Here is a 13,048-nt window from a genome sequence, read left to right as displayed (position 1 = left end):
TTGCAATTTCTTGAAAACAGAAAAAGTATTTCTTTCTATTATATAGCCTTTGCATTTACAATTGCATCACTGTTAAAACTTGAAGGTGGATTGGGATGAAGAAAAAAATACTATTGCTGTTTATTTTGTTTCTTAGCTTTCTGGTACTTGAGTACTGTGGTTTATCTGTCACTCTGTACTTGAAAATCTTCTCCTCTGAGGAATGTCACTATATGCTTCTGTGTTGCCTTTGAAGTGTGTTGTAACTGAGTGAGTGATATTGTCAAGTTTTTCTCCTTCACTGTTGCCAAAAGAACGTTGAATAGCATTGATGAAAATAGAATACTAATTGTTATTCACTATTCTATATAAATTGGCAAAGTGCTTCTGAGCAATGAATGTTTTAGTGCCTAAAACCTTGAGAAATTTTGGTTATTTTTGCAACATGTACCTAGAAATTATTTGGCTAGATATAAATCTGCAGTATTTGCATAACTGTACATGTTTATAAATAGGTGGTAGCCTAATTTCTAAACAGATTGATAGTGTTTGCTTCAGATGAACACACTCAGTAATATTACCCTTTTAAACTATGATACTAAATTTCTTTGTTTTTCATCTTTTAAGGACTCATAAAGTGTGTAAAATACCTCCTGTAGTTCCAGATGTAGTATTTCTAATTTAATTTTTTTAATTCTGCTTTTCTCCAACAGGAAGGAACTTGAGACCTTCAAAGGTAAATTATGTCTTTTATATTTTACTTGAACATTTGCAAGAGTTTCAGTAATTATTGTATTAAGTTAAACTAGTAAGGAACTGTTCCAGTTCTATATTTGATAATGTTAATTTTATGTCAGCCCAGCAAGCTGTTAATTTTTCAGTTAACCTCTTCTTGCTACTGGTTTCTTTTGGAGAGTTGTAAGTGTAGGAAGAACACAGATGGTTCTGTTGTCTTAGCTAGGTTTCAGAGATTCTGTATCTAACTCAAGCCTCTCCCTTGGTGTTCAGTTTCAGAAGTTAAGGGCTTTGTCTTCAACGAGTTGATGTCTTTTCTAGTGTGAATGTGTTTTAGACGTGTTGCAGGCTGTTACGTGTTAGACTTTTGTCTAGCTAATTCTAGGAAATTTTCACAGTATTACATGAAATCAGACCCATGCGACTTTTGCAGCTCAACTTGTTGGATATACGTGATGATATATACAAATATCTGTTATAAATAAAATGCAATGGCTAGAAACTGTTGTGTATTATTGTTTTGTCTGTGGTGCATGGATGGAACATGTTACCGTTTTCAGTAAATCTTAAATTCAGGCTTACTTTATCTATGGCTGTTAATATTTGATCAGCTTGACAATTACTATTATATTTTTTTTGCTTTGAATAAGACGTGATTGTGGCTTTGTCACTAGTCTTTGTTTATGAGAATGAAAACAAGTACATTGACTTATGTCAATTAGTTGTCTCTTGAAACTGAAAGGCAGGATGGAAATGTCTAACAACTGCATTCCTCTTTGCCTTTTTAGTTCATTACTATCTCCTCTCTACGTAATACTAAAAAAGGAAAATAATAAAGCTAACATTAAGAGACAAGCAACACAGATTATGTAAAATGTCGCTGTAGCTTTCCATAACAACCCTTTTTTTGAATGATTTGACAGTTTTCAACACAGACTACCTCAGAGCAAAACCAAAGATAATGCTAAGCTCATTCTATTCCAAAGTAAGGCAGCTACTTTGTAGTACCTGATGCTTGTGAGAATAATGAGTCCATGGGTTTTTGTTTGTATTGATTAGGGGTTTAAAGGGAAATTCTGGAAGCCAGAAGGATGGTTTCCAAAGTTATTTCTCCCTTGGTTTCTCCTTTTTCCAGTAGAGATTGTAACTTTATTTGACAGTAAATATTTTACAAAGACAATTATTTTTATGGAAAAGCAGGGTGTTAACTGGGTGTTGATTGTGAAAGCGACTGCTTCTGTAATGGATACAGATGTGTACAGATTTCCAATACTAGTTATGAAAGGCTTCTCTTGGGTAGACAACTTTGTCTTGGTATCCAGGGTTTTTAGTTTATACAAAGATGGAAAACTGCAAACAAATGCCGAATTAAAAGCCAAGTCTTTGCATATTTCCTCACTGAAAAATTAATCTGCAATCTGTGTCTAGTGCAGCCAAACTCAATGGGAAATGAGTAGGGTATCGTGCTATAACAAGGAAAGACCAGGTAGGAGGATGCTCTAGTTCTGTGGGGCATTTTTGAGCCAATTATTCTACAATACTAAAAAGAATTGGCAGAAGCTTTAGAAGGCTGGGAAAGCACAAACAGATAGGTCTTTAAAATGGGCAGTAAGAATCAGCCTAATTTCTGTGGTTTTTTTGTACAATGAACTGATGGAAAAGCTTATACCTGACAGAACAGAGAGACGTAATAGCTAACAAACCTTCAAGAATAGTCATGTGAAGCAAGTGTAAATTCTTTTTATAAGATGAAAACAACATAGTTCAAAAGAAACAATCAACACTGTATTTTGACTTTGCCAAAAACTTTCACTGTCTTGCCGGACGTTTTCCCAGAAAAACTGAGATTAAGCAACTAAAAAGCAGGCACATGGCTGACTGGAAATATATACTTGGAGGAGATGTTGTTATGTTTCTTGCTTACTAAATTATTATTTATCAGATCTAATGCTACTCGGAATTTTTGTTCTATACCTCGTTGGTGAAGTAGAGGTGTTCGTGTGTTGGCGTCAGTCAGTCTTTTTTCAGTCTTTTAGACCCTCAGCCAATTTGTGAGTGTCTAGCCTATATTTCATCAGCCATTCAGAGCTTCTTGATCATGAAGGATTTCTGATTATGTAGTGAAAGATATTTAATTCTACAGCAGCTTTGCCCAATCTAACTGCTGGCTCCTTCTTATGTTTTTCTGGTTTAAGCTATGTTCAAGAATCACTAGATTTGTGCAGAAAATGATCTGTCATTTGGTTTGGTTCAGTTTTGGTTGATGAAGCACGATGAAGTAACTCAGTACACGGCCATAGAAATCCTGACACAGAAGAAGGAAAAGGCAGCAGCAAGAGCAGGAAACATGTCTAAGTTACCAGTGAAACACAGCCAGCTAAAAAGCAAATACTTGTAGCAGTACATTGCCTAACACATTCCGAGGCTGAGGTCAGGAAGTATTAGTACCATTATGTAAAGCTTTTATGATAAGCTCTTATCTTGCTGGTAACTCTGGTTTGCTCTATTCAAGAAGGGTTGGTTCCAACTGAAATATGTTGGGTAAATGAGTATTTACATTTTGTATTGTACATATAGGCTACAACCTCAGCTAAATCATCCTTGCATAAGTGTGAAATGTCTGTAAGCATTCATTTTGCAAAGCACCCAGCATAGGGTCCTGGAAGGAAGAACTGTTTAAAATACCTTTGTATATACACTTGCATCCATGTGCAGTTGAAACCATTGAACATTAAATTGTGTTTTAATGGAAAAGAACAGAAATGCCAGTTTTCGTAATAGTAACTTGTTATTTGTGAATTTGAATAACCATATGCTAAATAGTATTGGCTTCCAGATTAGGGATGGTAAATGTCTCGCATAAAAATATATTTCTAACATATGTTATTTCATTCTATCTGAATCTACAGAAATTAAAGTACCACAAGAACATTCCTTAAAGATGTTTGCCAGAGAACATAAAAAGAGGGAGGGTCATATACATGTATTTAAGCGTCCAGCTGGGTTTTCATGCCTTGCTCAGGATGGAAATAAAATTGTACTGGAATTAAGACACTGACTGGTGTAGTCTGAGGGTCAAAATAGCACAGCACTGGAAATTTGAATTCAGTGATGCATTCCATCAAGTTCACAATGAATTAGAAAAAAAAAACAAAACAACAGTGGTTGTATATTGGCACTGACTTTGAGAATGCAGGTCTGGCTCACATGGCAGGTGATCTGTTTTAGAACTTTACTTCCCTAGAGTTTTGTGTATATATAAATATAAACAGATATAGATACGCAAGTGTAGTCTGGATGGGACCACTGTAAATTTGTGCAATCTTCAATGTGTATAACCTTATAAATATTTCTAGTGCCTTTATATGCCTAATATTTACTAATGTCTTATTTTAATATTGAACCAAAATCAACCTTCACATAACCAAGAAACAAAACTTCCTCTGGTTTCATTTAGATCTTCCTGCTGTGTGCACTTAGGTACAAAGTGGTAATTCATTGACCTCTTCAGTATATTTATTGAGGATAGTAGGTACTATCAAGAAGGGGTTCAAGCAAAGCTCAGTGTATAAGCCTGTTTGCAGCATTGAAAAGTGTTGAGAATCCACTAACACTCTTGCTCATTGATATTATCACCTTTAAGTAGCATGAAATAAGTACATAATACCATTTTAAGAAAACATGAATTATTTTTGTGTTTACCAGTTGAGATACTTTTTTTGAATTTGTTCCTGCCTTTTTTACATTTGTATAATAGTTTTTACACTCTTTCATCATGCAAAACAGGTTTTATTTGCCTTTCTTTCGCTTTAAGACTATTTATAGGGCCAGACATTCTCCTTTGTTGTTTGCTGTACCCACAGTGTATTGGGCCAGAACAGACCTTTCCAGTCTCTTCTAGCCTCAAAGGTTTTCTATTCCAATGTAAGCATAGCATATTATTTAATAATCTGTGATGGTGAGAAGGTGAAGGTTAGAAGCTTTCCTGATTCTTTATATTAAGCATCTCTTTCTGGAAAAGGCAGAGAGTGAGTCTGCGATGTCCCTGTTGATGCTGCTACAGCACTGGGTTTTGTGTACCTGAAGTGTGAGTGTGCACTAGGACAAAACCCCTCAACGGTTGTCCAGTTTATTTTGGGTTTTTTTGTAATTTATCATTCAGAGAGCAGACCTCTCAAAGATGATAGATTTATGGATGAAAACATTAAGTATATGAAGCACCTATGGAGTAGCCCATGAGTTTCTTTCCAGCACACATCAATTCCAGTGTTTAGAGAACTGCTTGCAGGAGCTGGCTTATGCTCTGTGCTGTCCTGGCTGAGGATCTTGGCAATGTCTTGCAATAGTAGAATATATTTTAGTTGCTATTTGTGTAAGTGGGTATTTGTTTTTAGCATTTAATGGATTGTACTCTTCTGTGGTTTAGAAATGGCATGTATAATTTTCATTTTTACAGATGAGAAACTAGAAATTAGGTAGCAAATACATGGATATGTTTTCTTGCCGCTTGAAACTTAGTGCATTGATGACTGCACTAATTTGAAAACTTTCCACTGTTCTTCTAGGCACTTTGTACTTTATTTTTTTGAAGTTAGTATTTCTACTGTTCCAGCACAGCAGGACTGTGTAGTAAATATTTGCAGAATACTGTTAATCTCTTCATGAGATGGAAGAGTGAAGCAAAGTAGTGAGGTAGATAATGCGGGAAAAAAAAAAAGTTATAAAAGTAGTAGAATTGCACAACGGTAAGAATATATGCTGCAGAGTTTATTTCAGACTTTGTCCAAATAGGAACTGTATATATGATAGATTTAAAAATTGCTTTTAAAAGTCCATTTTCATTTTTGAAAAGTTTAGGATTAAATGGTAGAGTTTGTTTCTGGAAAGAAAACTAAAGCAATAGGGGCCATTTAGAAATCAGCAACACAGCACTTTTGGACAATGAAAGGTGGCAGAAACTTTGTAAGGCCTGATAGGCATGTGGCTTTGGCTACTGAGTCATGCATATTTCTAAGCTTTAACAGGATTAGTTTCATTCAAGCTCAGGGAAACTGGTCATATGAGACCATTTTCAGCACTTCTGTTTACGATATAACAAAAATGTTTTCAGCCCTTTGCAATCAGAGATCTCTCCCAAACAAGTCCTGATAAGTTTTAAAAGCTTTATCAAAATATTATTTCCAAGAAGGAGGCTGGTGAACTAAAGAGGTGGTTTTTTCTTACTTTTGTCTTCTAGATTAAGTCATTGGGTCACATTTGATATGCAGATCTTTTGTCTTCCCTCTTTGTACATCTAAGATGCACTAAGATGAAATTACAGTTTTCCAGTCCATTTATCAGTAGCATGAGTATGCTCTGGTGAGACCCCACCTGGAGTACTGTGTACAGTTGTGGTGCCCTCAGCACAAGAAATATACAGACCTGTTGGAGAGGGTCCAGAGAAGGGCCACCAAGATGATCAGAGGGCTGGAGCAGCTCTGCTGTGAAGGCAGGCTGAGAGAGTTGGGGCTGTTCAGTCTAGAGAAGAGAAGGCTCCAGGGAGACCTTAGAGCAGCCTTCCAGTACTTGAAAGGGGCTACAGGAAAGCTGGGGAGGGGCTTTTCATCAGAGAAGATAGGGATAGGGCAAGGGGTAATGGTTTTAAACTGAGAGAGGGGAGATTTAGGTTAGATATTAAGAAGAAATTCTTCACTATAAGGGTGGGGAGGAACTGGAATGGGTTCCCCAGGGAGGCTGTTGATGCCCCATCCCTGGAGGTTTTTAAGGCCAGGTTGGACGAGGTTTTGTGCAACCTTGTCTAGGGGTAGTGTTCCCTGCTCATGGCAGGGAGGTTGGAACTTGATCTTTAAGGTCCCTTCCAACCTTAATGATTAATCTAAATTGATTAAATTAATTTAAATTAATTTCCTGGCTCGCATGGTTCCCTTCACTGAGGAGTACACAATATTTGGAGCCATCTGTTGTCACCATCCTGTTGTTCTTTTTTTGAAATCAACTCATCTTAACAAACAGTGTGTCAAACTGATTTTTATTTTTTTTCCTTCCAGTCTAGGAATCCTCTTAGTCATGCTGTGTTCCCATGGTTGTCAAAATAAACAACTTTCTCCTAACCTTCCTATTGTCTTCCAGATGCATGGGTAATATGCAGTGGGAATCTTTTCAGCTCATTGTTGACAAAGCTCATACATTCAGAGATGCAGCTGTTCTAGATGTTGTGCTGTGATTTTGAGCACACAATCTTGTATGTTTCTTCTGAGCAAGAGGAGTAGTTGTGATAGAAAATAATATCAGCCGCATGGAGTTAATTCACTTCAACATTTCCAGATATGCTACCCCAGGGCCTGTCACTTTAGGAATATTCAAGGTGTTTCATTACTTCGAAGAATTTTTTGTTGCCAAATTGTGGCCGTAACCAAGTTGGTTAATAATGACAGTTCTAATTTAATATTGTATATTGTGGTTTTGCATTTCAATGACATATTTGAATAGGGGAGGAAGGGTGTGTCTGGTTGTTTGGGTGTCTCTTCCAAAACATATTGTGGGAGATAGGCAATGCTTCTGCTATGAGTGTTTCCTGATGGTTTTAGAATTTATTTAGGTGACTGTGGTCATTGTACCAGAGATGTAAAAGAAGAAAATTCTTATTTTGGCATACCAGAAAACAACTGGGAAACAATTGCTCAATTCTGTTGTAATACAGCTAAGATGGAGTTAAAATTTCAAGAATATTTGGAGTTTTTTCCTCATTATTTTGCTATGAGTTGAAAATATTCTGATAGATTTCTAGTTAATAATGTGTGTTACGATCTTCTTTCCTATCTAGCCTATGATAACCATTCTCTTGAGAATGCAAAGATTTGAGACTTGGGCACTTCTAGACAAACCTTGAGTGAAAAACAAGTTTACTTACAGATATGTTGGTGATAAAAGGAAAACTAGGGAAAATGTGGGCCCTCGCTGGAAGGAAACAGGAGACATGGTTACTGGGACATGGAGAAGGCTGAGGTATTCAATTACTTTTTTGCCTCAGTCTTCACTGGCAAGTCCTCATGCCACAAAACCCAAATCACAGAAGGCAAAGGCAGGGACTGGGAGAATGAAGGACCACCCACTACAAGAGAAGATCAGGTTTGAGACCATCTAAGGAACTTAAAGGTGCACAAGTCCATGTGACCTGATGAGATGCATCTGCGGGTCCTGAGGAAACTGGTGGATGAAGTTGCTAAGCCACTACTCATTGTATTTGAGAAGTTGTGGCGGTCTAGTGATAGTTCTGACTGACTGGAAAAGGGGAAACATAACGCCCATTTTTAAAAATGGAAAAAAGGAAAACCCAGGGAACTACAGACCAGTCAGCTTCACCTCTGTGTCCAGCAAGATCATGGAGCAGATGATCCTAGAAACTGTGCTGAGGCACATGGAAGATAAGAGGTGATTGTTGACAGCCAACACGGCTTCACTAAGGGCAAATCCTGCCGAACAAACTTGGTGGCCTTCTATGATGGGGTGGATAAGGGAAGAGCAACTGATGTAATTGACTTGTGCAAAGCATTTGACACTGTCACACACGACATCCTTGTCTCTAAATTGGAGAGACATGGACTTGATGGATGGACCACTAAGTGGATGAGGAATTGGCTGGATGATCACACTTAAAAGATTTGTGGTCAATGACTCAATGTCCAAGTGGACATCAGTAACAAGTGGTGTTCCTCAGGGGTCAGCACTGGAACCTGAACTGTTTAACATGTTTGTTGGCAACATGGACAGTGAAACTGATTACACCCTCAGCAGGTTTGCTGATGACACCAAACTGTGCAGTGTGGTTGACACACTGGAGGGGCTGTATGCCATCCAGAGGGACCTTGACAGACTTGAGAGGTGGGTGCATGCCAACCGTATGAAGTTCAATAATGCCAAGTGCAAGGTCCTGCTCATGGGTCGGGACAATCCCAAACACATACGTATACATACAGGCTGGTTGGAGAATGGATTGAGGACAGCCCTGAGGAGAAGGACTTGGAGGTGTTGGTTGCCAACATGAGCTGGCAATGTACACGTGCAGCCCAGCAGTGTCCTGGGCTGCATCAAAAGAAGTGTGACCAGCAGATCAAAGGAGGTGATTCTCATCCTCTACTCTGCTCTTGTCAGACCCCACTTGGAGTACTGTGTCCAGTTCTGGAGCCCCCCAAAACAACAAAGACATGGAGCTGCAGGAGTGAGTCCGGAGGAAGGCCACGAAGATGATGACAGGACAGGAGCACCTGTCCTATGAAGGCAGGCTGAGAGAGTTGGAGCTGTTCAGCCTGAAGAAGAGAAGGTTCCAGGGAGACCTTATAGTGGCCTTTGCAGTACCTGAAGGGCCTCTAGGGAAGCTGGGGAGAGACTTTTTGTAAGGGTTTGTAGTGATAGGACAAGGGGGAATGGTTTTAAGCTGAAAGAGAGGAGATTTAGATTAGATATTAGGAAGAAATTCTTTACTGTGAGGGTGGAGAGACATTGGCAGAGGTTGCCCAGGGAGGTTGCGAATGCTGCTTCCCTGGAGGTGTTCAAGGCCAGGCTGGATGGGGCTTAGAGCAACCTGGTGTAATGGGTGGTGTCCCTGCGCATGCAGGATGTTCTGTAAGGTCTCTTCCAATCCAAACCATTCCATGATTATAATGTAAAAGGGTAAGATAGGAGGAGAAGACAAACGCATGATAACGAGTCCTTGTTTAGACTTATGTGGGGAAGAAAAGAACAGTTTCCCACAGCTCCCTAGCCTTTGATTTTGCTTTTTGTGATTTCAAGTTTATAGTCACATCTGTTTAACTCTCAGTTTCTAGATCTGAATTTAGCTACTAGTTACTTCTGTCATCTTTTTTGACTTCCTTGAAGTAGACATGGATTTCAAGACATAAATTTTAAAAAGTTCTAATTATTATTTTTTTTTAAAGAAATCCTTTTAAATAGAGATATTTAAGGAAGGTTCCTTCTTGGTCTTTCACTGATTACAATCCTCCCCAGTAAATAATTAAATCTTTGTATATCACGGCAGGTATCACCAGCACTGAGAAGCAAAAGCTTTCAAATGGACATTTCTGTAGCCTAGTAACACACATCTGACTCTATTTGGTTGAGTTACTGAAATCTCTGACATACTTTCAGAACTTGTTCTATGTATGAATACATACCTAAGAACAGTGGAAGTTTTTAATTTTCTGTCTTGACAGAAGTTGCATGTGAAAGCATACAAAAGTAATTGCTTGGCTCTTGCTGACCCCTTACGCGTGTACTTTCTCAGTTTGCAACACTATTGTATTGAGCAGCAGGTGTAGCTGAAAATGTATTATCTGCCTTTGACAAGACAACAAAACATTTGAGGCTATTAAGCCTGGAGTGACATGAACTACAATGGGCGGTATCTTTTGTATGCATTTATTTTGCAGATGACTGGAAGTAAATTTGTTACCTAATAGGTTAATATCAACAAATGTCAAGTCTTCAGGACAGACGGTAGTTTCTGCACAGGAAATAGCATTTCTATTTCAATGGGGTGGGGGAAGGATTTTTTTAGTATATTTAAACTGTAGAAACAGAATTATTTAAAATTTTATATGGAATCACTAAATCAGAACTCTGTGTCCCAATATGCTTTGGCAAAAGCGTGGCTGCACTCTCCACTGGATTAGTAATCCCATATAAATTATTTTCTGATTCTGATTTACTGTGATATATAGGACATTGGTCTGCATTTTCAAAGCTGTAAATAGGGAGTAGAGTTTCTTAAAGGAAATCTAAAATTTTGAAGGGGATGCAGTGGAGATACCAGATTATTGATGGGCAGATTAGAGAATCAGATTTCCTTGGAACAAGTATTGTATGGTCTGGCAACTCATCTGGTCAAAGATAGATTCTGGTTTTGTCACTTCTTCCACTCCAATCCAATTCTGGTTTACTCCTTTGGTGGTTTTGGGTTTGTTTTTTTTTACTTATTGCATGTTTTGGCTGTAATGCAGCTTTGTCTGTTACAAACTTGATAGTGCTGTTTGTTTGTAATCTGTCTGCTCAATTAGATTTCAGGATATTATGTGATGGCTATCACCTGAAAGGGGTATTCATATAATGAGTTGATATCATCCACAGAATTCTAGTGTTACAGATACTTCCAAACCCTTGTTTTTATCATTTTTATTCATACTAATTCTGACTGGGGGGAAGAGTGGAGGATAAGGATGCTTCTTTCTTTTGAAAATTTTTTGCTTCATCTATATGTGTTTTCAGAGAATCTTGTGGCTTTTTAATGTAGCACTCTTATGCTCCTTCATCCTGTTGGATGTTGCTTTGTGTTTTGAGGAAGCTGGTGTTTTCTCCCAACAAATTTTAATATTGATGCATTTATGTAGCTTTCTCTTTCCTTGAGTCCTACTCTTTTTGCATTCTAGTGTTGCAGTAAAAAAGGCCTTTCAGAGGTCAGATGTGTCACAATAATTTTGACATCACTGCAGCTAAAAATAAGAAGGCTCTTGGATGTGCAGGTACAGTTCCTTTGGCTGCAGTAGGATTCGGCCCTATGCTGGGGTCAGCCTTGCAGAGTCTTGGGTTTGTGAGGAGTGGAGGGGGCCAGTGTAACAATAGAGATTTTCTGTGGCTATTGCCACATACACCTAACTGTGCAGAGAATAGGAAAAAACGTTACAGGAACATAACTCCTGTCTACTCAGTTTGTGTAGAAAATAAAACATTTAAAGGTGTCATATTTTAATTGTCTGTAATGCTTAAATGATTGATGTGGAAAAAAACAGAAGTCTGTTTTGTCTGCAACTCTAACTTGAATTCATCCTTGAATTCATCCTTTAATTACTGAAGTCCAGGCTGAAGCTGGATTATCTTGCGATTGTTATTCTTCTAATCTTTCCCATAGATATTTTTGGTGTTGTGTTCACCAGTGAAATAAAACAGTTTAGGAGACCCACACATTCTTGGTAATTTTTCCTCTAACGATGATGAGTGGAGCAGTTCTTGTTACATAATTCCCTTCTGTCTGCATGCTGTATTCTGAAAATTGTCATCAAGGAGCTTTTTAAAATGTGGTCTTTTTTTGTAAAAGAAAGGAGTTGTTCTGGGTATCATGGTTTCTGGCGTTACTGAAGGGGTAATGCGTGTCATCGTTCTGAATTCTGAGCACTGCCTTACAATTTCTGAAACATAAATGCACTGTTGTGTAACTGCAGCATCACCAAGACCAAAGATTCCCAGTCATATGCTGTTTCTATAATTTTTTTTTTTTAACTGCATAACCATTTTTAATTTTTTTTGTGAAAATGTAGCCTGGATATGTGTTACTAAAAATTTGGTTTTCAGTAGAAAAGGCTGCTCCTAATTTGTTTAAAAATCACATCCAAGGGTTTTTAATATTTTATGCATGAAGTAAGAATAGTATGTAATCTGGTTTCTGGGGTATCTGAGCTAAGCCATGTTAAGGAAAAAGATTTTAAGGGGAGAGCCTTTTGAACATCACCTAATAGAAAAAGAATTCTGAGCTCTTCTGTATCTTTTCCGTGCTTCTAAATAATTTTCAAGCACTTCCAGCTCTCTGCCAAATAAACACATGCTGTAACTGCATGTAATCAGATTATAACCCGCTGGGAAGATTTCTCTCTTTCTAGCACCCCTTTATTTAGCAGCATGTGGTACCTTCCCAAGTACATGCGTGCATTTCTGGTCTAGCCCAGCTGCTGGTCGCTTGTGTTCAGGTTCTGGAAAGGCGCTGAGTTGAAGTATCCATGTGTATGCATCTGCCTCTGAGTGACCCTTTGAAAACTGGCAGTCGCGGTATTACTGCCTTGAAAAAGCAGCCTTCTAGCATCGGTCTTTGTTCTGCATCAATGAAGATGCACATCAGTGGAGCTGCTTGGTAACCGGAGCTTGCACTTGACCAGTGCTGTGTTTCTTTTTATTTACTTATTTCTTACTGCCATGTCATCTCCGAGAGCCACTGAGAATCCTCAGAATTCATGTAGGTGGAACTTTATTATCATCTTTATTATTTGCCAGCTTAATTTGTGGAGCTAATGTAAAATGCAAAATGAAATTAAAGTTAGCTTAATTAATTGCCTCAGTTACTGCCGTTGCCTGATAGGGAGATAATGTGCTGTAAATTAGAGGTTAATTACCAACTTGATTTAGTAAATTTGAAAGAAATGGTGACTTAAAATCTGTTTTGTCAGAGCTTTTGTTTATTGCTTTGCTTTTGTCTGTCTCTTTGCATTATTGTCAAGGTAATATTAATCAGAATTAATAAAAGAATACAAATGGACAGATACCTTGTTAGCTAAAATTCAAGGAGACCTGT

At 38.0% G+C, this 13,048-nt stretch overlaps 1 protein-coding gene across 1 annotated transcript in view; it reads left to right on the top strand.

Annotated features, from left to right (window-relative positions):
• Positions 1-13,048, top strand: part of DTNBP1 (dystrobrevin binding protein 1) — a 70,642-nt gene that overhangs the window by 29,933 nt on the left and 27,661 nt on the right. The window contains exon 7 of the mRNA XM_051609210.1: positions 693-715. Within this exon, the coding sequence (XP_051465170.1) occupies positions 693-715 (23 nt within the window). The remainder of the gene's footprint in view (positions 1-692; positions 716-13,048) is intronic.

The sequence above is a fragment of the Apus apus genome, chromosome 2 (assembly GCF_020740795.1).
Source record: "Apus apus isolate bApuApu2 chromosome 2, bApuApu2.pri.cur, whole genome shotgun sequence".
In the NCBI taxonomy this organism is placed as follows: Eukaryota; Metazoa; Chordata; class Aves; order Apodiformes; family Apodidae; genus Apus; species Apus apus.
This window is presented reverse-complemented; position numbering and strand designations above follow the sequence as displayed.